At 47.9% G+C, this 26,249-nt stretch overlaps 1 protein-coding gene and 1 long non-coding RNA gene across 2 annotated transcripts in view; both read right to left on the bottom strand.

The window, feature by feature from the left end:
* LOC135076810 (kinesin-like protein KIF21B) overlaps positions 1 to 25,739 on the bottom strand; it is a 50,525-nt gene extending 24,786 nt beyond the window's left edge. Inside the window, 20 exon segments of the mRNA XM_063971261.1 lie at positions 3,616 to 3,735; positions 4,202 to 4,342; positions 5,018 to 5,119; positions 6,438 to 7,369; positions 7,818 to 7,982; positions 10,928 to 11,175; positions 11,552 to 11,639; positions 11,760 to 11,840; positions 12,018 to 12,089; positions 14,221 to 14,420; positions 14,998 to 15,192; positions 16,642 to 16,831; positions 17,280 to 17,441; positions 20,673 to 20,909; positions 21,514 to 21,716; positions 22,458 to 22,616; positions 23,617 to 23,938; positions 25,285 to 25,482; positions 25,514 to 25,639; positions 25,722 to 25,739. Coding sequence (XP_063827331.1) covers positions 3,616 to 3,735; positions 4,202 to 4,342; positions 5,018 to 5,119; positions 6,438 to 7,369; positions 7,818 to 7,982; positions 10,928 to 11,175; positions 11,552 to 11,639; positions 11,760 to 11,840; positions 12,018 to 12,089; positions 14,221 to 14,420; positions 14,998 to 15,192; positions 16,642 to 16,831; positions 17,280 to 17,441; positions 20,673 to 20,909; positions 21,514 to 21,716; positions 22,458 to 22,616; positions 23,617 to 23,938; positions 25,285 to 25,482; positions 25,514 to 25,639; positions 25,722 to 25,739 — 3,959 coding nt within the window.
* LOC135074030 (uncharacterized) lies at positions 19,245 to 20,363 on the bottom strand. The gene is made up of 2 exons (XR_010257736.1): positions 19,750 to 20,363; positions 19,245 to 19,463 (listed from the first exon to the last, which is right to left on the bottom strand). It is a non-coding gene; the product is annotated as an uncharacterized LOC135074030 (long non-coding RNA).
* Positions 25,740 to 26,249: the final 510 nt, after the last annotated feature.

Here is a 26,249-nt window from a genome sequence, read left to right as displayed (position 1 = left end):
GAACTATGGCTTCCTACCTCCAAATTCCGGAACACATTGTTATTTCAAGTAAGTTTTGATGAACATAAACCAAATATCCCTCCTTCTTCTTCTCACTGTAGTAGGTATTTCAAGAGTAATAGTAAAGTGTAACAACTGCCTCTGTCTTCAAGTGGTAAGAGGTAAGCTTCAGAGGTCCCGGGTTTGATTCCCAGTGGAAGTGAAATTTTCTGCTCGGTTTGGTTGGTGGTAGGGTTTGATCTAAGTCTGCCTGGCTAGCAAGTCTATTTTCCTAAGTCTGTCACTAAAACAATAATGTTAATAGCATTACTGTATTCCGGCTAGGGCATGCAATTCGGATATCCGGATATCCATATTATTCGGATATTCGCCACATTTATTATTCGAATAGCATCTATATAATTATTCGGTCTTTTCGAACAATACGAATACGTCTTTCCTATTAAAAACTTGTAAAAATATCTGACCGCAAACTACTTAATAAAACTTAAAACTGCAGGCAAGAAGTTAGCGGTAAGGTTAGATGAATGGACAAGTGCGCGCAATCGCAGATATCCCTTCAAGTGCCAACCAATATTCGCGAAAAAGGTTAAAGTGCTAGGCATATGGTTTCCGATGGTGCTAGTGTTATGGTGTAGTTATCTCCTGTTGTAATGAGATTTTTTGTTCGTAGTAAATCAGCAGGAGACCAGTGACTCAGTTGCCCTCAGTGGTCATGGTTTCTCAACTGTCCTGGAATCTACTAAGGAGACTCCTGACACTAGCTCTTTGCAGTCTGCTGAATAGGAAGCCTTCAATGGTCATGAGTTGTTGGACTGATGAGTTTGGATAATTTGAAAGTTTATCCTTGCTTGTAGCGGAGTGTGTGGCTCTTTATTTCCTCTCTGACTGTGGGCAATGGCAAGTCCTGATAGATGAGCCTGTTGCTGATATACCACGGGATTTGGTAAATCAAACGTATGGCTTTTGTCTGGAAACGCTCGATTATGTCGAGATTGGAGTTGGCAGCTGTTCCCCACAACTGTATCCCGTAGGTCCAGATAGGTTTAAGGATAGTTATGTAGACCATCATTTTGCTACCTCTTATAATATGCTTTCTCCATTAAGTTTAACCAGTGGGCAGGAGTTTCTTCTGAGAGTGAAGGTTACATAAACATGCACAGATTTTTCTCCGTTCGCTTTAATACGCCATGAATGGTACCATTTCTCCATTTCCGTCAGGCTTTCCTGGAGATAGAGTGAGAGAGTGATCGTCGTGTGTTGCCATTGTTAAATTGTCGTCAGCAAAGGTTCCTGTGAATGTATTTGCAGTTGTTGGCAGGTCTGCGGTAAACAATAGGTATAGCACGGGCCCCAAGACACTAACCTGGGCTACACCGGACGTTATATTGCATAGGGCAGAACAAGAGTCTCCAGATCTGACTTCAAAGCATCTGTCTTTCAAATACGACCTAAGTATTTCGTAGAACGGACATGGGAGGTTCTGTTTCAGTTTGTATAAGAGCCCTTTATTTATGCCAGACCTTGTCGAAGGCTTGACTAATGTCCAAGAACGCAGCTGAGCAGTATCGTTTCTTTTCTAGTGCTTCTGAGATGATGTTTATGGTTCTGTGGACCTGTTCAGTTGTGGAGTGTCTTTCCCGGAAACCAAATTGGTGTTCAAGTATCAGATCACCGATGTGGGGCTTCATTCGTTTGAAAAGTATTTTTTCGAATACCTTCGATAGCAGCGTTTTTTTTTTCAAGTAGGTAGTTATTGAAGTTGGATGATTGTATTAAGCAAATTGATCTTTATTAAAATGATTATAGACAAAAAAGTGTTTCTTTTAATTTACATTATATTGAAAATAGCAGTATTCGAAAAAATCGTTTTATTCGAAGTATTCGAATACCATAAATTTTAGTATTCGAAATATTCGAATACCAATATCGAACGAATAATGCATGCCCTAATTCCGGCATTTGGAGGTAGGAAGCCATAGTTCCTCTGTAGTTGAAGTTCCCTTCCACCTTCAGCCTAATCATCAGTTTCCACCAGGTGTGATGAAGGGCAAGAGCTTCCTCGTTGAGAATAAAAACATGTTCTGTCCAGTTACTGCTTTAAATCTGTTCTACGTAATGTAAACTTAGAGGATTCCCAATATTAATTCACTCTAAGAAAGTCAAAAACATGTAACGAAATCTCCGACTTACCACTTTAGTGGACCGATTACAGGAAATAGTGGCCTATTAAGTACATGTTTTTTTGTATTATTATGAATGTTCAGGAAACGGCGCAGTTTTTAAAATGGTTTTGGACCTATGGAAGTTCTTTTTTTTACTTAAACTTTTAAGTTGAAAATTTGATAGTGTTCTGATAAAAGCATAATTTTAATGTTTCTATCAAAACTTTTGTATCTTGAATCAAAGATAGGAAGGTGATTATTTTTTTCAAACATCTGCAATTCATAACAAATCTGTCGAAAAAAAGAAATCTGAAAAAAATCAACCCAAAAAAAAGATAAAAATGTTTAAAGCCTACTAGGTCATAAAATTTTAAAATATCACAAAATTAACTCTATCTCCTAAACTAAGCACAATCGTATAATATACATGGGGGTGATTTAGGTACACCTTGATGTAAGGAATCTAAATTTTTCTTTTAGACCTCACTGTTTTGGCCACCCTGTATACTATACCCAAGCTGTGTACATGCAGATACGCGGTGGACGCCGAGGTGCGGAAGGGAGAGGGAAGAGAGTAGAGAGAGAGAGAGAGATAATAAAGTGTTCTAGAACTTTCAGATAAAGAAAGAGCGCTTATAGCATCGTGTTCAACTACTGAAGTTGTGTCAGTTTCTCATTTGTTGATTTCGTATGATAAAATGAGAAGTGTTTTGTGAATAAAAAGGAATATTGAATTGTGTTGTTTCTAACGCAGGCACGTATTGTGTGTCCCAATTGGCTTTCTTATTATGTATGCTTCTAATCTTTTATCTTCTTTCAGTCTAGTATATTCTGTAGGCGAGGTTTTAGAGTGTCGTTATTTTTAACCTATAGCAGTCTAAATGTTGCACTGAGCACAACAGCAGATTTTCGCGCTTTTTTTGCGAGCTATATGTAATTGAATTTTGTTTGTTTTTCAAACGTGTGCTACTTCTATTTACTGTAGGCATATGCGCCCTAGTGTTTCCTATGGGTGTGTGATATCCTAATGCGTCCGTAGTGTAGTGTCCATAAAGTTAATATACCTAGCGGAATAGAGCAACAAAGAACTGAGCGAGCGAGATGTCACTAGCAGCAACACTGTGTGATAAAAAGAGACGCGTGATGTCAAACAGAACCGTTTTTTGCAACTATTTGACAGTTCGTTAGCACTTATTGGCACGCTGAAAATTTGAAGTCTGAGATATTTTCAGATTTTACGTAAGTAAAATCGTGAGAAATAGTGCTTCAGAAACGTGGTGACTGATTCCGTGATTGATTTATTGTACAAAACAATGAAATAATCCTGACACTAGACCCACAAATGACATCCAGTGTCATCCAAAATCGTTTTCGTTTGACAGCTCGTGTTTGTTGCTCTATTCCCAAGGAATATTAACTTTATGAGTGTGTCATACATGGTGATACGTACAAGGAGGCGGGCTTATGCACGGGCTGCGGTATCTGGCGGCGCGGCAGGCGCGGGCTGTCGGCCACGCGCCGCGGGGACACCGGCGACTGCGCCCCCGTGCCCCCCAGAGGACTTAGGCCTCTGAAAATACAAGCTAGGCGTCGGTGAACAATGTCAAACATCATCATCTTTTCAGCCATAGGACGTCCACTGCTGAACATAGACCTCCCCCACAATGGCCATTTGGCTCACGTCAAAACATATCCTGCCATTACTCTTTTTTTTTTTGGTTATTGGCTTTGCATGACTTGTGCGCTGCCATTTTGTCGAGTAAAACATTATTCCTCTTAGAAGTTTTTTGAGAGTCGTTGTAATAGGCGACTGAGGCCAATATCAGGGATCCGCTGCCCGTTTGGTTAGCCAAATTCCCGTTTGCATCTCGTCATCTCCAGCAGCGACTGCGTCATGTCTGGTCCTGCGCGTGACGTCACACTCACCGCAGGCTGCCGGGCGCGCTGGGCACGCGGGCGAGGGGCGCGGGCCGCGGGGGCGTGGCCTCCACCAGCGACTGCGTCATGTCTGCGCCTGCGCGTGACGTCACACTCACCGCAGGCTGCCGGGCGCGCTGGGCACGCGGGCGAGGGGCGCGGGCCGCGGGGGCGTGGCCTCCACCAGCGACTGCGTCATGGGGTCGTCGTCGCGCCCGTACACGCCGAGGTCGCGAAGTCGCACTGAGCCGCGTCGCACGCTGCCAACAGTGTTCAAATTCAAATAGTTTATTCAGTATCAGCAATGCACATGCGGGTATTTACGACAATAGTTCTTAGACAGTATGTATTTCTTCCGTCATTTTGCGCAGTTTGGCACTGCACATCAAATATAAATTTACCGAAGTCAGCCCTATGGCATCGGCGCAATGCCGATCACTGACGTATGTCAACGTAACAGTGCTCGACTCTTGAGACAAGCTAAGTTACTCGATATTGAGCATACATTTTAAAATACCTTCGCGAATAGGGTTGCCAGGTGTCCGGCTTTAGCCGGACATGTTTGGCTTTTTACGGTCGTGTCCGGGTAATAATTGTCTTGTCCGGCCTGTCCGGCTTTTGTTAAAGGTTTTTTGTGTGGTTGCCGCGCCAGGCGAAAGTCGAGCTACAGAATAATATCAAGCGCACGCAGGATGTTGGGCAACCGATGATGATAGAATTATAGAATTCACTCGTAAGCTATGACAATAATTGCACCCCCCCCTCCGTGACATGTCCGACTTTTAGGGTAAAATGTCCGGCCAAATGAGAGTCCGGCTTTTGTGTTTTAGGACCTGGCAACCCTATTCGCGAAGAAAACTTTTTGTACTAATTATTATTCTGTGGTATCACGTCAAAGGTGCTGTGTCGTGTGGATCATAACATTGTATACTCACGTGTTCCTCTGGAATGGCGCGGGCTCGTCGGGCGGCGAGGCGGGCGCCGTGGCAACCTCGCGCACGCCGTTCGTGTGCTGCCGACGCAACTCCAGCAGCGTGCTATAGAACAACCATTACAAATTACAACTAAAGGCCTATTCAGACCTAAGCGGTATTCGCTACCGTCTGCGGCAGAGAAAACCCAGTGGGTATGCGGTAATAATACTGTTCAGACCTAAGCGGTATTCGCTACCGTCTGCGGCAGAGAAAACCCAGTGGGTATGCGGTAATAATACTTTTCAGACCTAAGCGGTATTCGCTACCGTCTGCGGCAGAGAAAACCCAGTGGGTATGCGGTAATAATACTGTTCAGACCTAAGCGGTATTCACTACCGTCTGCGGCAGAGAAAACCCAGTGGGTATGCGGTAATAATACTGTTCAGACCTAAGCGGTATTCGCTACCGTCTGCGGCAGAGAAAACCCAGTGGGTATGCGGTAATAATACTGTTCAGATCTAAGCGGTATTCGCTACCGTCTGCGGCAGAGAAAACCCAGTGGGTATGCGGTAATAATACTGTTCAGACCTAAGCGGTATTCGCTACCGTCTGCGGCAGAGAAATCGCTCTAGCCGCGGTACTTGATACTAAATACCTGAGCGAAACCCGCGTGGTATGTAGGTACCTCTACCCACAGCGGCAGCGAATATCGCTCAGGTTTGAAAAGGCCTTATTGCTGGTTTTCTATATTCAACCCTAATCCAAATCCGACCGTCAACTGTCTTTCAATATGTTTTTGGCCAAAATGTGTGCGGTTTTTACATTTTCATATTGTTTAAAATATTTTTTTTATGCAAGACAAGGCAGTACTATTTTCACAATAATAAAGTGTAAATGTATCGAAAATTGTGGATATTTAATCTAAAACTGAATTAAAAACAGTTGAAATCCGGATTTGGACAAGGATTGAATATGGGAAACAGGCGTAAAGGCCTGTTTTTTGTAGGTTTATGTTTTTTAAATGTTCAATTTATGTTCTTAAAAGCTAAGACAGTGGCGCCAATTGGTTGGAGGACGGAGGAGGAGGATCCGAGGTGACTAGGATGACACCACTGTTAAGTCCTGTGACCCGCCAGCGGTGTCACTCACCAGTGGCTCAGACAGTGGCGCCAACTGGCGAGCGCCAAGAAAGGAGCGGGAGGATTCGATAAATCGCAGTCACTAGAGTGATGGAGTCACAGTAAAAAGTCCTGTCCAGCGGCGTCAGTAAACTGCCAGTGGGCGAGACGACGCGCGTGGAGGAGCTAGAATCATGTCCTAGTAGTCGCTAGTAGTGAATGATATTAGTAAGAGACAATATTAGTGAATGGTGAAAGACATTTGCAGTCGCTAAGCTGACGCCACCGTAGTCGTCCTGTGACTCGCCAGCGGCGCCACGCACCTGTCGGTGGGCGAGACGGCGCGCGTGGAGGAGCCGGAGGAGACGTGCGCGAGCAGCGCGTGCAGCGCGTGCGGCGGCACGGCCCAGGGGTTGAGGTTGTGGTCGCCGGCCGCGCGCAGGGCGCTCGCCGCGCGCTCCGAGTTCTCTCCAGCTGGAGACGCTACAGTAGTGTGACCCGCCAGCGGCGCCACGCACCTGTCGGTGGGCGAGACGGCGCGCGTGGAGGAGCCGGAGGAGACGTGCGCGAGCAGCGCGTGCAGCGCGTGCGGCGGCACGGCCCAGGGGTTGAGGTTGTGGTCGCCGGCCGCGCGCAGGGCGCTCGCCGCGCGCTCCGAGTTCTCTCCAGCTGGACACGCTACAGTAGTGTGACCCGCCAGCGGCGCCACGCACCTGTCGGTGGGCGAGACGGCGCGCGTGGAGGAGCCGGAGGAGACGTGCGCGAGCAGCGCGTGCAGCGCGTGCGGCGGCACGGCCCAGGGGTTGAGGTTGTGGTCGCCGGCCGCGCGCAGGGCGCTCGCCGCGCGCTCCGAGTTCTCTCCAGCTGGACACGCTACAGTAGTGTGACCCGCCAGCGGCGCCACGCACCTGTCGGTGGGCGAGACGGCGCGCGTGGAGGAGCCGGAGGAGACGTGCGCGAGCAGCGCGTGCAGCGCGTGCGGCGGCACGGCCCAGGGGTTGAGGTTGTGGTCGCCGGCCGCGCGCAGGGCGCTCGCCGCGCGCTCCGAGTTCTCTCCAGCTGGACACGCTACAGTAGTGTGACCCGCCAGCGGCGCCACGCACCTGTCGGTGGGCGAGACGGCGCGCGTGGAGGAGCCGGAGGAGACGTGCGCGAGCAGCGCGTGCAGCGCGTGCGGCGGCACGGCCCAGGGGTTGAGGTTGTGGTCGCCGGCCGCGCGCAGGGCGCTCGCCGCGCGCTCCGAGTTCTCTTCCAGCTGGGGGACACGATCGAATTCTTAATCATAATAATAATAGTAAGATAGAAGATAGATATAGTTCGTTTTATCCACGAAGACGCGCGGGGTCGAGGAAAGCGCGGGGAGCATGATCCGACCAATCCGAGCGACATCATTGTAGTTTGCGCGTGCACATAGGGACAACTATCCAATTGCAACGCTGCCAATGCCAACAATGTCGCTCGGATTGGTCGGATCAAACTCCCCGCACCCCCCGCTTACCTCGACCCCGCGCGTCTTCGTGGATGAAACGAACTATAGTAAGGTAGAAATTGGGTACCTAATTAAAATACATTATTCGGTGGCAGTACAGTAATATTAGAGTCAAATTGACTGAATTTTACAGTAAATGACCGGTTTATTACCGGTTTTCGACCATCGTGCCCGGTCAGATTCAGTCAGTTTACATCTCTAGTCTAGGGCTGACCTCCTTGAGTCGCGCGCCGGTGTGCTGCAGCAAGGCTCGCGCGCGCGCGGCGTCGTGCGCGTGCGTCGCAGCCAGCGCGGCCAGCCGCTCCAGCGCGTAGCGCGCCGCCTCCACAGACTCGATCTGCTCCAGTAGTCGAGGCAGCTCGTTCTCGTCGTTCTCCTCCTGGGGAGAATGCGCGATGTACGATTCATAAAGTTGCGGAATACAGCAACAAAGAACTGAGCGAGCGAGATGTCACTAGTATCACAGAATAATAATAAGTACTACGTACAGAAGTTTTACTTCGCGAAGGTATTTAAAAAAATGTATGCTCAATGTCATTAACAATATGGTGTAATTTAGCCTGTCTTAAGCGTCAAGCACCATTTTGTTAACAAACGTCAGTGATCGGCACTGCGCCGAAGCTATAGGGCTGACTTCGGTAAAATGATGTGACGTGAGGTGCCAAACTGCGGAAAATGGCGGAGGAAATACATGATTTAGCATGAATTATCATGAATAATATTAACTACTTATTTACCTCTCAGTGTCTTGAGGCAACTTAAAAAAGTACATTCTGTGTTTTTATTATTATGTAGGCAGTTAAATACTGCACAGTATTTAGTACACCATTTTCTTTATTTTCTTCCATCATACACAAGAATACGCGTGCGTGAGTCAATGTTCGCTCGTATGTGAGGCCTTGTCGAATAATATCCTGTAGGTGGGCCATCGTGCGTGTTTTGTTTTCGATGTAAACTCGCGGAGATGAACAGGCCTGCTAGTATCAACACCGTGTGATAAAAAGAGATGCGTGATGCCGTCGCCGTTACTAAAAACAGAACCGTTTTTTGCAACTATTCGTCAGTTCCTTAGCACTTATTGGCACGCTGAATATATGAGCTCTGAGATTTTTCTGATTTTACGTGAGTGAAATGAGTGGATGTTTGAGAGAAATAGTGCTTCAGAAACGTGGTGATTGGTTCAGTGCTTGATTACGCAAATGATATCCAGTGTCATCCAAAATCGGTTTCGTTTGATAGCTTATGGTTTTTGCTCTATTCAGAAGGAATATTAACTTTATGGTACGATCAGACCGCCAGTTGTGACTGTTAAAATTTCAAAACACCGGCCCTAAATAGTTGATCCCTTATGCCCCTCGTCCCCGGCGACTTTTTACATTTCAGCCATAGGACGTCCACTGCTGAACATAGGTCTCCATAATTGCCGGTTGGTGGCGGCCTGCATCCAGCGCCTTTCTGCTACCTTTATGATGTCGTCCGTCCACCTCCGCTCCAGAACCTTGCTGCCCCTTCGACCGTCAGTTCTGCGTACTATATGCCCTGCCCATTACCACTTCAGCTTGATAATCAGTCAGGCTATGTATGTAGTTGTGAAAATTACCTCGATCTGCATGATCTGCGTCTGCGTGTCAGCTATAGCAGTCCGCAAGTACTGTAGCAGCTGCTCATTGTCGGGATCGCGCGTGTCCCGCGCGGCCCTCGTAGCGCTGTCCCGCTGGCGCAGCTGTTGTTCCAGCGCGTGTTCCAAGTCAGCTAGCGTGGTCGACTACGCCGCAAGCCAGTTGTGTGATATTGAACCTAATAGTGCAACCATTAAGGTTCATCACCTACCTCGATCTGCATAATCTGCGTCTGCGTGTCAGCTATAGCAGTCCGCAAGTACTGTAGCAGCTGCTCATTGCCGGGGTCGCGCGTGTCCCGCGCGGCCCTCGTAGCACTGTCCCGCTGGCGCAGCTGTTGTTCGAGCGCGTCTACTATGTCGCATACCAGTTGTGTGATATTGAACCTAATAGTGCAACCCTTAAGGTTCATCACCTACCTCGATCTGCATGATCTGCGTCTGCGTGTCAGCTATAGCAGTCCTCAGGTACTGCAGCAGTTGTTCATTGTCGGGGTCGCGCGTGTTCCGTGCGGCCCTCGTGGCGCTGTCCCGCTGTCGCAGCTGTTGTTCGAGCGCGTCTACTATGTCGCATACCAGTTGTGTGATATTGAACCTAATAGTGAAACCCTTAAGGTTCATCACCTACCTCGATCTGCATGATCTGCGTCTGCGTATCAGCTATAGCAGTCCGCAAGTACTGTAGCAGCTGCTCATTGTCGGGATCGCGCGTCCCGCGCGGCCCTCGTGGCGCTGTCCCGCTGGCGCAGCTGTTGTTCCAGCGCGTGTTCTAAGTCAGCTAGCGTGGTCGACTACGCCGCAAGCCAGTTGTGTGATATTGAACCTAATAGTGAAACCCTTAAGGTTCATCACCTACCTCGATCTGCATGATCTGCGTCTGCGTGTCAGCTATAGCAGTCCGCAAGTACTGTAGCAGCTGCTCATTGTCGGGATCGCGCGTGTCCCGCGCGGCCCTCGTAGCGCTGTCCCGCTGGCGCAGCTGTTGTTCCAGCGCGTGTTCCAGCTCGGCGAGCATGGTCTACTAAGTCACAAGCCAGTTGTGTGATATTGAACCTAATAGTGAAACCCTTAAGGTTCATCACCTACCTCGATCTGCATGATCTGCGTCTGCGTGTCAGCTATAGCAGTCCTCAGGTACTGCAGCAGTTGTTCATTGTCAGGGTCTCGCGTGTCCCGCGCGGCCCTCGTAGCACTGTCCCGCTGGCGCAGCTGTTGTTCGAGCACGTGTTCCTAGTCTGATAGCGTGGTCGACTACGCCACAAGCCAGTTGTGTGATAATGAACCTAATTGTGCAACCCTTAAGGTTCATCACCTACCTCGATCTGCATGATCTGCGTCTGCGTGTCAGCTATAGCAGTCCGCAAGTACTGTAGCAGCTGCTCATTGTCGGGATCGCGCGTGTCCCGCGCGGCCCTCGTAGCGCTGTCCCGCTGGCGCAGCTGTTAACTAGGTCGCAAGCCAGTTGTGTGATAATGAACCTAATAGTGAAACCCTTAAGGTTCATCACCTACCTCGATCTGCATGATCTGCGTCTGCGTGTCAGCTATAGCAGTCCGCAAGTACTGTAGCAGCTGCTCATTGTCGGGATCGCGCGTGTCCCGCGCGGCCCTCGTAGCGCTGTCCCGCTGGCGCAGCTGTTAACTAGGTCGCAAGCCAGTTGTGTGATAATGAACCTAATAGTGAAACCCTTAAGGTTCATCACCTACCTCGATCTGCATGATCTGCGTCTGCGTGTCAGCTATGGCAGTCCGCAAGTACTGCAGCAGCTGCTCATTGTCGGGGTCGCGCGTGTCCCGCGCGGCCCTCGTGGCGCTGTCCCGCTGGCGCAGCTGTTGTTCGAGCGCGTGTTCCAATTCGGCGAGCGTGGTCCGCGCGGCGCACACGCGGGACACCCAGCAGTCGAGCTTGGACCACGCCTCGCGGCATTGCGCCATTTTGTTTTTGCGGTTGCGATCTGAAATTATTTATATTTTAAAACTGGACTTTTTTATATTACCATTTGTCGGGTGTTTCCGGTAGAGTAGGTAGATGACGACAACACGACATAAAGGCGACTTTCGATCGACTTTCTTTTGACGATCTTTGAATGCAGTTCTGTTTCTTTTCAAAAATAAAGGAATGTTTTCTTTGAGTAAAACATTTTATCTACAGTATTATTTTAAGAGTACTTTCCCATTTGGCATTACAAAATTGTTTGGCCAGAAAAGGCCTCTAATTTATTAGAATGGCCTCCATTTTCCTCTAGTTAATTGGAGAGTCCTCCTCCTGCAATGGAGTCTGACACCTGAAGATTATAGTTATGGTTTTTTCGAAGTTTGATTAATACGTACCATGCAATCTGCCCGCAGCGCGACTGCTAAGCTTATCGCGGTGGCCTCTCCTAAGTAACGACACTTCCTCTTGCTTGCGTTTCAGTACCTTAGGAAATAACAACATTATTTAAAGCTTTAAAAACAAAACATTGTATTTAATATTTTGGTGCAGATTGACAATGAATGAATGTCCCTAACTAGCAAACTTTAAGACTATTTCATTTACCTGTTCTTTCAGCCTCGTTTCTGCTTCTAATGATCTGATCAAATTCGCGTTCTTTCTTGATTCTTTTCGCAATTGCGCTACCTGTAAAAAAATGTTACATGAAATTCTAGGACAGATAAAGTAGTTGTCTATCAGGCTGTTTATGAATCTGGAAGTGGTTGTATCGTAGAATGTGCTAGTTACTGACTGTCGTTAGTCTGCACAATACAGAAACATAATGACTGTATAAGATTCAACTGTCATAAGATGAATGCTTACCTCCTTAGCTCTCGCGGCTTCAGCTTGCGCGTGGCGTTTCGCTTCCATTCGCATCCTTTGGACCAACTTGACCTGTAAAATATTTAAATTAGAATAGAATTGTCTATGCCGCTTGTAGCCGCCGCAGCTTGCGGGACATCGCACCGGGACACTGCTGCGGGGCAAAGCTCTAAACCGGTTTGGAAAATACTGTTAGTATTATCACAGAATAATAATAAGTACTACGTACAGAAGTTTTACTTCGCGAAGGTATTTAAAAAAATGTATGCTCAATGTCATTAACAATATGGTGTAATTTAGCCTGTCTCAAGAGTCAAGCACCATTTTGTTGACAAACGTCAGTGATCGGCACTGCGCCGAAGCTATAGGGCTGACTTCGGTAAAATGATGTGACGTGAGGTGCCAAACTGCGGAAAATGGCGGAGGAAATACATGATTTAGCATGAATTATCATGAATAATATTAACTACTTATTTACCTCTCAGTGTCTTGAGGCAACTTAAAAAAGTACATTCTGTGTTTTTATTATTATTTAGGCAGTTAAATACTGCACTGTATTTAGTACACCATTTTCTTCTATCATACACAAGAATACGCGTGCGTGAGTCAATGTTCGCTCGTATGTGAGGCCTTGTCGAATCGTATCCTGTAGGTGGGCCATCGTGCGTGTTTTGTTTTCGATGTAAACTCGCGGAGATAAACAGGCCTGGTATTATGTTCTTTTTAACGGTTTTCGGCTTTTAAACGCAGCTCGCGGGACATCGCACCGGGACACTGCTGCGGGGAGTACCTTGTCCCGCTTCATGTTCTGGAGGTCGCTCCTCAGGGCCAGGATCTGCTGCGTGGTGTGCTGCTGCGAGCGCTGCAGCCGCGTGTGCTCGCGCTGCGCCGCCTGCAGCCGCCGCAGCTCGCGGGACATCGCACCGGGACACTGCTGCGGGGAGTACCTTGTCCCGCTTCATGTTCTGGAGGTCGCTCCTCAGGGCCAGGATCTGCTGCGTGGTGTGCTGCTGCGAGCGCTGCAGCCGCGTGTGCTCGCGCTGCGCCGCCTGCAGCCGCCGCAGCTCGCGGGACATCGCACCGGGACACTGCTGCGGGGAGTACCTTGTCCCGCTTCATGTTCTGGAGGTCGCTCCTCAGGGCCAGGATCTGCTGCGTGGTGTGCTGCTGCGAGCGCTGCAGCCGCGTGTGCTCGCGCTGCGCCGCCTGCAGCCGCCGCAGCTCGCGGGACATCGCACCGGGACACTGCTGCGGGGAGTACCTTGTCCCGCTTCATGTTCTGGAGGTCGCTCCTCAGGGCCAGGATCTGCTGCGTGGTGTGCTGCTGCGAGCGCTGCAGCCGCGTGTGCTCGCGCTGCGCCGCCTGCAGCCGCCGCAGCTCGCGGGACATCGCACCGGGACACTGCTGCGGGGAGTACCTTGTCCCGCTTCATGTTCTGGAGGTCGCTCCTCAGGGCCAGGATCTGCTGCGTGGTGTGCTGCTGCGAGCGCTGCAGCCGCGTGTGCTCGCGCTGCGCCGCCTGCAGCCGCCGCAGCTCGCGGGACATCGCACCGGGACACTGCTGCGGGGAGTACCTTGTCCCGCTTCATGTTCTGGAGGTCGCTCCTCAGGGCCAGGATCTGCTGCGTGGTGTGCTGCTGCGAGCGCTGCAGCCGCGTGTGCTCGCGCTGCGCCGCCTGCAGCCGCCGCAGCTCGCGGGACATCGCACCGGGACACTGCTGCGGGGAGTACCTTGTCCCGCTTCATGTTCTGGAGGTCGCTCCTCAGGGCCAGGATCTGCTGCGTGGTGTGCTGCTGCGAGCGCTGCAGCCGCGTGTGCTCGCGCTGCGCCGCCTGCAGCCGCCGCAGCTCGCGGGACATCGCACCGGGACACTGCTGCGGGGAGTACCTTGTCCCGCTTCATGTTCTGGAGGTCGCTCCTCAGGGCCAGGATCTGCTGCGTGGTGTGCTGCTGCGAGCGCTGCAGCCGCGTGTGCTCGCGCTGCGCCGCCTGCAGCCGCCGCAGCTCGCGGGACATCGCACCGGGACACTGCTGCGGGGAGTACCTTGTCCCGCTTCATGTTCTGGAGGTCGCTCCTCAGGGCCAGGATCTGCTGCGTGGTGTGCTGCTGCGAGCGCTGCAGCCGCGTGTGCTCGCGCTGCGCCGCCTGCAGCCGCCGCAGCTCGCGGGACATCGCACCGGGACACTGCTGCGGGGAGTACCTTGTCCCGCTTCATGTTCTGGAGGTCGCTCCTCAGGGCCAGGATCTGCTGCGTGGTGTGCTGCTGCGAGCGCTGCAGCCGCGTGTGCTCGCGCTGCGCCGCCTGCAGCCGCCGCAGCTCGCGGGACATCGCAGAGACCCGTCGTTCATATTCGTCTTTGACGCGCTTCAGTTTCTCACTTGGTGGGGATGCCTGCGTTGCTACAAAATGAAAGTGCAGATTTGATTTTAGAAATTTCGTATGTAAGAAAAATAAAGAAGAAATTAAGACCCGGTTTCTATCAAGGCGGAGCGGAATGGAGACGAGAGATGTGCGACGGAGCTAGTAGGATTCTTTCTTTCTTCTTCTTTCTATTGCTATCTATGAAAGGAAAACACACTCCGCACAGCTCCGCTCGGCGCCGCTGTCAAATTCTATAGAAAAATGAGTCAGCACGACCCTTCTCTCTTCTCCGCGCGATCCATTTCCACCGCAGCGGAGCGAAGAGATGTGGAAATAATGAATTCTGATTGGTTATTTAAAACACTTTTCTACTTCGCTCTGAAACGAGGAAACCTGGACTAAAACAAAAGGAACGTTATGGCCGCTTTCACATTAGGGCGTGAGAAGCGCGACAGCAGCGCGGCAGCGGCGTTTTTATAATGTGAAGGCATGCATCCGCTGTCACATAGTATGAAATTATCGGCAGCGCGTCTGTCATGCTGCTAAAGTCGCCTAAATGTGAAAGCGCTCTAAGAATACCAGCGCGTTTACACATACCTAACTACAATAACATACCTAAGGACGCCAGAACTTTATCCCTCTCGTCGTTGGTGGCCTTGATCTGGTGGTGCAGGGTGTCGAGCCTCTGCTCGTAGTGCTGCCTTAGGGCGGTGAGCCTGCGCTGCGACACTTCCAGCTGTTCGATGAGCCGCGCTTTGGTGTCGATGTCTTCGCTCAAGGCTGCCAGCTGAGCGGTGAGGTCGCGTTGCCCTGGGATAAGATAAAAGTAGGCACGTTGTCAAATCATGTGTTACCTATCTCTGTCTGTCTGGTAATAAAAGTTTGAAAATAAAGAGACTACCTGTTCTTCACATTAGAAAAAAGCATCTTGGAATGGCAATTCGGAAAGCTATCAGGATAAGCATGCTCACTAACCATATCAAAATATAACAACAGATAACTTTTTTCAATGGAGTCAGTTCAACTTTTTAAACATGTTTATAGGATAAGAACTGATATTCATTGACGCGCTACACTAGCGCTTCTAACACTGAATTAATTCACACTCGACTGCTCCTCGACTCGCTATCTCCTCGATAGATTGATGTTGGCACTGACCTTTGGTCTCGGCGTCTTCGGCGTCGGCGTCGTCGTCGTCGGAGGTCTCGGCGTTGTCGGCGCTCGTCGCGCTCGCTCGTCACGCTCTCGCTCATCTGGAGCTTGCGCTGGAACTCTAGCTCGCTTAGCTAGCTTCTATATCTACGGTAGTCACCTTTGGTCTCGGCGTCGTCGGCGTCGGTGTCGTCGTCGTCGGAGGGCTCGGAGTCGTCGGCGCTCTCGCCCTCCGCGCGCTCGTGCTCGCCGATGGGCCGCTCGTCGCGCTCGCTCGTCACGCTCTCGCTCATCTCGAGCTTGTGTTGGAACTCTAGCCTTTTTTTTTTTTTGTGACAGGAGGCAAACGAGCAGACGGATCACCTGATGGTAAGTGATTACCGTCGCCCATAGACACCCGCAGACCCAGGGGCGTTACAGGTGCGTTGCCGGCCTTTAAGGTGAAGATGCGCTCTCCTCTTGAAAGCTTGCAGGTCGTATCCATCCGGAAACACCGCAGACGACAGTCCATTCCACAGTTTGGTTGTACGGGGCAGGAAGTTTCGCCATGCTGCGGGCTAGGAGCTCTCTGTATCTACGGTAGTCACCTTTGGTCTCGGCGTCTTCGGCGTCGGCGTCGTCGTCGTCGGAGGGCTCGGTGTCGTCGGCGCTCGTCGCGCTCGCTCGTCACGCTCTCGCTCATCTCGAGCTTGCGCTGGAACTAGCTCGCCATGCTGCGGGCTAGGAGCTCTCTGTATCTATGACAGTCACCTTTGGTCTCGGCGTCGTCGGCGTCGGTGTCGTCGTCGTCGGAAGGCTCGGAGTCGTCGGCACTCTCGCCTTCCGCGCGCTCGCGCTCGCCGATGGGCCGCTCGTCGCGCTCGCTCGTCACACTCTCGCTCATCTCGAGCTTGCGCTGGAACTCTAGCTCGCCATGCTGCGGGCTAGGAGCTCTCTGTATCTACGGTAGTCACCTTTGGTCTCGGCGTCGTCGGCGTCGGTGTCGTCGTCGTCGGAGGGCTCGGTGTCGTCGGCGCTCGTCGCGCTCGCTCGTCACGCTCTCGCTCATCTCGAGCTTGCGCTGGAACTCTAGCTCGCTTAGCTAGCTTCTATATCTACGGCAGTCACCTTTGGTCTCGGCGTCGTCGGCGTCGGTGTCGTCGTCGTCGGAGGGCTCGGAGTCGTCGGCGCTCTCGCCTTCCGCGCGCTCGCGCTCGCCGATGGGCCGCTCGTCGCGCTCGCTCGTCACGCTCTCGCTCATCTCGAGCTTGCGCTGGAATTCTAGCTCGCCCATGCTGCGGGCTAGAAGCTCTTTTTCCTGCATCGATAAAGTCTAAGTCAAAATTTCTAATTCTATTAATTTAACATTTGGGAAGTGCTGAGAAGAAGCGCCGCAACACACTCAGTCACCACTGTCTGTCGGTTGATATAAATAAATAGAAAAAGCAGTAGGTAGTGTCTACATTATAAATGATAAATCAACATGTACTGCTAATACGACATTGAAATGGAACATGCGAATTGAAATCCTGTGCGATAGCTTGCATTTGCTGTTAGAAACATGCCCCTATCAAGTTTAATTTAAAGTTGTTTAAAATAGTGCAAAAAAACTTAAAAGTAATTGGAGCTCGTAAAGTGAAACACTTCGACTACACCTTAAAGATACTAAATGCTAATGATATATGAGAATAAAGATCAATTACATAAAAATACTTTTACCGACACAACCTATGAAAGCAAACACTTGACAAGAAGCCCAACTGTACCTTATAGAGCTCCCGTTTGGCGTCGTCTATGACGGAGGACGTATCGTGCACGGAGTCGTGTCGCGTGCGGCCCACCATCTGCTCGCGGCGGCGGCTGGCCTCGTACAGAGCCGTCGCTTCCATCAGCTGTGCTCGCAAGTCTTCTATCTCGCTCACGTAGCCCTGAGTGAGAGGAGATCAAATAGAATCAGCTGGTAAAGATCATGACCAAGCACCAGTGTCCAGTGCGCCGTTAGCGGACCCGAGGGGAACCACCATTCCCCTCGAAGCCCCAAGAGCGAGCCGTAGCTTGAGACGGAGCCGTGGACGAATGTCCAATTTTAGGACAATAACTTGCGGCTTCGTTTCAATGGCCCCGGAGGACACCGTCGGAGAGTCCCACATAACCTACTGACAGTCCCCATCGGCCAGTAGGTATGCGCAAAGCATTAAAAGAGCAAAAAAAGAGTAGATGACAGTCAGCTTAAAAATGCTTTAGAAATCACGCTCAACTAACGCGACGGTGACAGCGCGACGCTGACGCCACCACCACACCAGCAGTGTGGCGAGCCACTAGCGAGCGAGTGACTAGTTAGGATTGCGTTCTCTTGCACAATGCGCGCCAGCTTTCGTCCTGACTCTGACTGACCTTGACCAGGTAAAGCAAGCAGTCTCAGACGTCGGGGCTGGCGTCCTCACACGTGTCAGTAGCCTACATCTCGCCTGTTAGAATCGTGTTCTTTCGCACAACGCGCTCCAGCATTCTTCCTCTGACTGACCTGGACCAGCAGGGCTAAGATGCGCGCCGTGATAAACTGCTATCGCGGCGTTATATCGATTTTGACGTCACTATATCGTTTTATCTACCGGCGCTAACATGGCACCCCGAAAATTATCATGTCATCTGTCAAAATGTGATAGTGATAGATTTGTTTTTTTTTTTGTGATAAACCTGGCAAGCCCTAACATGAAGCGCTAACTATATCATATTTTGACATCACGATAGGATAGGATGTGGTGTTTTTATCGTCCTCGATCCTTGCCCACGATAGCAAGACGATAGGAGATTAACTTTTTTGCAAGCTACTTTAACTCTATTTATTTATCATTTATAATGGTAAATGACATTTTACGACTAATTTGAGGCTAGTAAAATTCAAAGAAAGGAATCTAGCACCTTTGTGATACTTTTACTTCTAGGTGGAGATTGAGTTCTAGTTCAAGAGTTTATCAGTGTGAGGCGAATCTTGCGACAGTTTATAATCGCTAGCTGCAAAATCTTAGTGCTCCCACAGTCCCACCCACATATTAATTATTACATTACCTACCTTGTAAAATAACCATTACTTACCTACTTAGGTAGGCAGTCAACAGTACATCAGACAATACATATTAAGTTGCAAATGTCGTGAGATACCCCACAGTGTTTAGCTTGATTTAAGTACCTACTGTCATCTGTACATAATCTTGTAAAATTATTGAAAATGGCGCGGAATGTGGTGACCGAGCTTCTTGTGTCTACCTACATCAAACAGTGGCAAGGTCATTGTCAGAAATTAGCATTGGGTGGGATGTGTAATCAAACTTGCTATAATAACAATGAGAATAAATGAATTTTACTAATTTTATAACTTGATGGTGATACCATACATACATTCCACATTACTATCAGTCTAATTCCTCCATGTGGTCTTTTTTAAGGGCTTTAATGTGACAGGATGATAATCTTGTACAATTTATTCCATTATAATAAATTCATCATCATCTCAGCCATAGGACGTCCACTGCTGAACTTAGGCCTCCCCCAATGCTTTCCATGTTGCCCGATGGGGCAGCAAGGTTCTGGGGTGGAGGCCGGGTACCGGAATACGCAGCGTGGGACGTCCACCCACAAGGTGGACCGACGACATCATAATGGTAGCAGAAAGGCGCTGGACGCAGGCAATAAATTCATTATTGCAGTGTAATTTCAAAATAATTCAACCATTATTTACAAAATCTTTATTTGGAAAACTTTTGTTTTACAATAGCTATTTATAATTTCAAATACAAACAGAATTCCATGAATTGGTTAGCCTAGCCAGTACCCTTGAAGTTTTTCTTGCTGATTGTTATTGTAAATTTTCATGATATTGAGCAAGACTTGATTATGTCTGCTTTAGAATGAAATAATCACTCATAATCCCACACTTCTTCATCCACTGTCTGAAAAAAGAAAGAATATTATTTAAACACAATTATAAATATTACAATTACATAAACAGTTCATAAATAGAAACATTTACTTAATCCTATTTGTATTTTAAGTTTACATACAAAATATTAATCACAGTATTATTACACGGTGAAAGAACTATGTGAAATAAATATAGGAAAGAAGGTGAAAGCTTATTTGTAGGAATAAAGATATTTTTCCTTTTCTCCGGTGCTGTTACTTATGAAAATCAAGATCTGCGGAGTATAGCTAATATTTTAGACTTTAGGTACTTACTTTGCTACTTATGAGTGTAACTTTATTTCTCAAATCTCAATAAACTTTCTGACTGCTTCATGTAAGTTGAATAATTACTGTAAACCTCGCATTATGGGGTAGGTAGTGGAGTTCGGTTATTCTGTTAATTTTGAAGACTTCATTCTTTAATACTATCGGTATGATTAGGAATTCTTCATTGTTTTTCTTTAACTTGGTTATCTCTTCGTTTGATATTTTCCGTACTTTAGAAATATTAAAAATAAGACTGGAAACATAAAAATACAATTTTAAAAACACAAACAAATACAATCAAGCAGTCATGTAATGTCAACAAAATTGACATAACTTTTTTTTAATGACGTTCTCACTGCTTTAAGATATGTGTTTTTAGCCGAATTAGTAGCAGAAATGAACGAGATTGAACGAATGAGCTAAAATATTTCAAGGTTGGCCAACATAATAACGCAATTTTTTCTTAATATGGCAACAATTCGGTTATCACGCGATAGCGGTCGATAGACTTTTCTATCGATGGTCCCATGTTAGGGAAAATGATAAAATTATCTACGTGATCGAAAATTGTCTTATCATATCATGTCATTGTCGATGCGCGCATCTTAGGCCTACTGGGCGGTGAGCGAGCAGTCCGTGGCATCAGGGCTGGCGTCCTTGGGCGCCCAGTGGCCCAGCGCCTTCTCGGCGGCCAGCTCGCTGTTCCGCGCCGACAGCTGCTCGATGGTGCCCTGCATGGCCTTCACGCGTCTGCGGAGCGCCTCCACCTCGCCCGTTAGGATCGCGTTCTTGCACCACGTCTGACTGACCTGGATCAGGGCGAAGACCGAGCAGTCTCAGGCGTCAGGCACCATCTTCTCACGTCTTCGTAGCTCCTACACTTCGGGGTTCCTCGCACAACGCGCTCCAGCCTTATTCCTCTAACTGACCTGGACCAGGGCGGTAAGCGAGCAGTCCGTGGCATCAGGGCTGGCGTCCTTGGGCGCCCAGTGGCCCAGCGCCTTCTCGGCGGCCAGCTCGCTGTTCCGCGCCGACAGCTGCTCGATGGTGCCTTGCATGGCCTTCACGCGTCTGCGGAGCGCCTCCACCTCGCCGGTTAGAATCGCGTTCTCTTGAACCACGTCACTCCAGCCTTCTTCGCCGTTTTCTGATATCACGCGTTTACCCTATAAAATAGAAAAATATTTATTCGGTATCGCTTATTCATGATAACAAAATCATATATGGTGGATACTACGATTCCCTTCGTTCCCTTTCCAGATTGGTTGGGGAGGCTTAATGTTTTTTATTTTACATTTCTATAGCATTTAATAATACATTATTATGATTTTCGTCTGGAAAATAAGAGTGGGTCTTGTTAATCTAGCGGCGGAACTAAATAACCTGACGATGATGATGAGAACTCCCAACTCTACTTCTGAGGTTCTGGTTGACGACGAATCTGTAATTGATGTTCCGCGCTCAGTAAGGAAGCATTGTTCTCCAGTTGCCTCTGGTAAATTAGTTTGCTCTATGATGAAGACTAAATGATCAGACATGATGATTGTGTTAGTTCCCTGTACCTGTTTATACTCTGCTAATTCCAGTTGCTGTCGCGCCACTTCTTGCCGCAGCTGGTTGATGGTGCGCGACGTGAGGTCCTGGTTGACCACGCATCTGTTCTTGATGTTCCGAGCTCGGTGGGGAAGCATTATCCTCCAGTTGCCTCTGGTAAATTAGTCTTGCTCTATGATGAAGACTAAATGACCTGAAGAAGATGTTTCCCCGTACCTGTTTATACTCTGCCAACTCTAGTTGTAGCCGCGCCACTTCTTGCCGCAGCTGGTTGATGGTGCGCGACGTGAGGTCTTGGTTGACGACGCATCTGTTCTTGATGTTCCGAGCTCGGTTCGCGTACTTTAATGTGTTGAGCGTCTCCATGAAATCCCTGTCGCTTGGCGACACACACGCTATCATCACTGTGTTGCTGTTGCCTGAGGAAAATACGAGTTTTATCAAGCTTAGTAACGATAATAATTAGATTGAATTATATTAAAATGAGTATGAGTTAAGTTTTCTGCTGTTTAGTCTCTAGAACATAATGTTCGCAAAAAATCGTCTATGTGAAGCTTAACCAGTCAAGAATCTGTTTTGCTGCTTTCATTTATTTTTGGTAGATTTTCTCATGGATCCCAAAATTTAAAAAAATTGCAACGTAATAATTTCTAATTATTATCTAAATATATAAAAGGAGAAACTGACTGACTGACTGACATATTAACGCACAGCCTAAACGGCTAAACGTAGGTACTTGAAATTTGGAAGGGACGTAGCTTAGGTACCGTAGAGGTGCACTAAGAAAGGAATTCCCGAAATTTCCACGGTAACGGGAATTAGCGGGAAAATCCTTTTGTATGAAAAATCTAAACCGCTTAAGTTAGACGCTTGAAATTTGGCATGCATGTACCTTAGTAAACTTAAAGCTTAGTTACAACAGGATATTGCAAAATTCCTACGGGAACGGGAGTTAGCGGGAAAAAACATTTGTATGAAAAAATCTAAACCGCGTAAGATAGATGAAGACGGGTAAAACGGGATCCACGCGTACGAAGTCGCGGGCGGCTGCTAGTTATCCATATAAATTATGGAGGATCTGATAATTTATTTCTGTTTCTATCTTTAAATCAATTTCAAAAACACGTCTAAAATTCGAGATCAGTTTCTGCTGTTATTACCTCCGAGCGAGTCTTGAAGCAGCCTCGTCAGCTTGGAATCTCGGTAGGGCACGTGCAGGACTTTCCGCGACTTGTCTCCGAGGGCCGATATGACGTTCCCGAGCGCCAGGAGCCCGCAGTTTATGGATATCCCCTCTTTGGCTCGCTCACCGGTGGCCCCTGAAATAAAATAAAAAAAAGCTTAAATAAAAGAGTGTTTGGCCTTACCAGTTGGAGTCAGGTAGAGTAAGGTCCTCACTCGCTAGTGGTTAAAGTAGTGGCGCCAACTGGTGGACATCATTCAGCATGATGTCTTGTCGACAGCAGAGTTGTAACTTAAAGTCAGGTCTTAACCTACAACTTGCTGTCAACAAAAGTTGATGGTTCAAAATCTATAAAGGATTTTTGACATTTTGTGATAGATCGCATCAGCGTACGATTACACAAAAAGTATCGGTGCTGGTATTTTAAAATTCCAACATTAATATTAACTTGTAAATACCAGAACAGAAATCCTAAAAGCCAAATTAATATGTAATACGAGTATCAAGATAGTATTACATAAAATAAGTATGGAGAAAAAGGAACCATTATCCCAATCATTACTCCATACAACTTTCTTGATGCAAACATAAGTTTGTTGTTATTTTGATTGCCATGGTTGTTATTTGCGTAGCGCGCGCTATGCAAATGAGGCACGCAGTTATGTGGGCCAAGTTTACAATAGACATAATATTATGCAAATGTATGAACGTTAGTATTCTCTTGTTGTTGCAAATCAGTTTGCATCTGAAGTGCCATCTCATTCAAAGTATTTATTTATCGTGAGAGGTTTTTTAAAGTCTGCTATAGATCTTATTTCCTAACGAATGTAACGCGATTTGCATACGGTTTGCACTTGCAGAATAATTAATTGCAGAGTAATTAAATGAAATTGAAGGATTTCTTGCTTTGTTTAACTGAAATGTTCATTGGTAGATTTAAATCATGCATATTTGTGCAGTTTCTTTGTATTGTTCTATCATGTCTTTGTTTGATAGGATATAATACCTAAATTAAAATCTGTCCACTTTATTTCGGATAGATAGACTGAAGTGCAAGCTCTACATGACAATGGACTGGAGAATAATTTCCGCACGCACAAAATTTCTAGCTAGTACAAAGTAAACAGTCAAATCACCTGTCCGTTTAAGTCTCTCAGAGCCGGCCAGATCAACAAAGTGGAACTTGGCCGTCAGCGTTTCAAACTGCTCCGGCGCTTCCGCGTCGACCTCCTTTTCGGTGACTTCCAGATCGGCAGCGAGTCTCCTCTGCCTCATTAGCAGGGTGAAGACGGCGTGGGATCGTGAGGATGATGAGTTCATGTTGGTGGCCGCCGTAGTCCGGGCTAGGGCTCCAGCGCGAAGGGCGCCGAGGGCTTCCTTGATGCTGCGGACTGCCCGCATGGAAGCACCTACTACGCGGACGCCGCCGCAGCCGTCTTCTGTTATCCTTAACGCGCCCTGTTGGATAATAATATGACATTTAAGATATGTGGACTCTGTTGGATATGACACTTGAGATATGTGGACTTACGCCGATAGCACACTCACCACAAAACGTTGCTTTAAGGGAAAGTAAACGCCGATATGTATATTAAAGTTGTTTCGTTATAGTTTCGTCGTGGAAATGTGCTACCGACATATTCAACGGAATTATGATAACTCTTATTAAGTATTGTTTATTTTGTTGGACAACATGACATCTTCGACAAAATGCCAAGTTTTAATTTACATTACATAAACGCTGATCTTAAGCTTTTTATTAAACTTGGCCTTTTATTTAAACAACACACGATAATCCTGAGGTTAAAATGCATTAAAACTCAATGGATTACTTCCCCAAGTCAAAAATGTAAAAGGACATAATGACAGTCGGTAGGTACATCGATACCACGGTCGAGTGGCCGCCGTACTACTGTTAATTAAAACTGCCCGCCCACAGTGACGGCTTAATTTTCTACAGCCTTGAGCCACAATGGAACTAGATGCAATAGGGCTGATGAAGATGTACTCTTAAGAGCCAGCAACATTCTTCTTGGTGACGCGAGGACCAGATAATGTACGTAAAACGCGACTAAAGTTCAGACGATCAATAAACGTCTAATATTTCTTATATTAGCTAGCGAAATCATACGCGTGAAAATACACCCGGCATCAAAAAATCGCACCTCCCACGACAACAACTTTACAGATTGTTCTCTAACACAAACATAGTGCTCTACTAATATTGGAACTACCTGACGCTTTAAGAAGCAATACTGAATCCTTGTAAAGACCCATTTTTAGGGTACTAACCTTTCCTGTAATGAAATCAGGTTTAGAACTGGGCTTTCAAAATTTTCAAATGATTTCAATATTGGTGGGAAGTGGGGATACATACGCCTGAAAGTTTTAGTCACGGGTGGTGCGTTTTTTTTTTTGACGCCGAGTGTATGCGCTCTGGAATTTTTGCGCGTAGAGGGCATCAGTAATGTACTTTTTTAATTCATCTGCATTCATTTACATTGTGCTTGTAATTAGGCAACGATGTTTGTTTTCTTGCATGGTTGGTCGACGGCTCTAATTAGTGGCTGTAGGTAGTTTTCATCGGGAGAGATATCGCGGAAACATTATGTTAATCTCGGCTATTATGACGTGATAAGGATCTAAGCACGTCACGCATAATAGCAAAAGCGAAAGAGGTAGAGAAACGCGGGTTCGAACTCCGCCGCTGGACTATTGTGGTGAATCCTAAGCTTACCACGAGGCGTTATCAGTAAGTAGAGTGTATTAACAAATTGCTAATATTCTAAAAAAATACCATTTACCTTAGCGAACGGGTCTTTAGCCGGGTCGAGCAGGTCCACAATGTCTTCGTTGTAGAGTTCAATGAACTGCGCCTGCACGGAGAATTCTGGCGGGAGGTGACCCTGCGCGCGCGCCTCCTCGGCTCCCTGGTCGGCGCCGGTGAAGAGGTCGCGGATCGCCCGCGGGATGATCCCGCACCGATCCTCATCACCCTCGCTCTATTGCTAATATTCTTTAAAAGAAAATTACCTTGGCGAACGGGTCCTTAGCCGGGTCGAGTAGGTCCACAATGTCTTCGTTGTAGAGCTCAATGAACTGCGCCTGCACGGAGAATTCGGGCGGGAGGTGACCCTGCGCGCGCGCCTCCTCGGCCCGCTGGTCGGCGCCGGTGAAGAGGTCGCGGATCGCCCGCAGGATGATCCCGCAGAGTCCTCATCGCCCTCGCCCTATTGCTAACATTCTTAAAAAAAATCATTTACCTTAGCGAACGGGTCTTTAGCCGGGTCGAGTAGGTCCACAATGTCTTCGTTGTAGAGCTCAATGAACTGCGCCTGCACGGAGAATTCTGGCGGGAGGTGACCCTGCGCGCGCGCCTCCTCGGCCCGTTGGTCGGCGCCGGCGAAGAGGTCGCGGATCGCCCGCGGGATGATCCCGCGCCGGTCTTCGTCGCCGTCGCCTTCGCCCTCCCAGCCGCTGCCCATGGTGTAAGTTTTGCCTGACCCCGTCTGGAAAGAAGGATTTGGTTAGAGTCGTTGGAGCAACAGAATTAAAAACAATATGAGCGGCATTTTATCGATAAATTGAAAGCATTTAATCTGCATTGAAAGACAGTGGACGTTTTGCCAAAATGATAATCTCTGAGAGCATTAATCTACATCGAATTAAAAGATAGCAAGGGTGGTGGTGGTAATCTTCAGGACTAAGTATTGCACCTATTTTGAAAAATTATTTCACTGTGTGTGTTGAACTTTTTCCAGAAGGGATG

The sequence above is a fragment of the Ostrinia nubilalis genome, chromosome 1 (assembly GCF_963855985.1).
Source record: "Ostrinia nubilalis chromosome 1, ilOstNubi1.1, whole genome shotgun sequence".
NCBI classification, from domain to species: Eukaryota; Metazoa; Arthropoda; class Insecta; order Lepidoptera; family Crambidae; genus Ostrinia; species Ostrinia nubilalis.
Note: the sequence above shows the minus strand (reverse complement) of the source record. Positions and strands in the feature narration are given on the sequence as shown.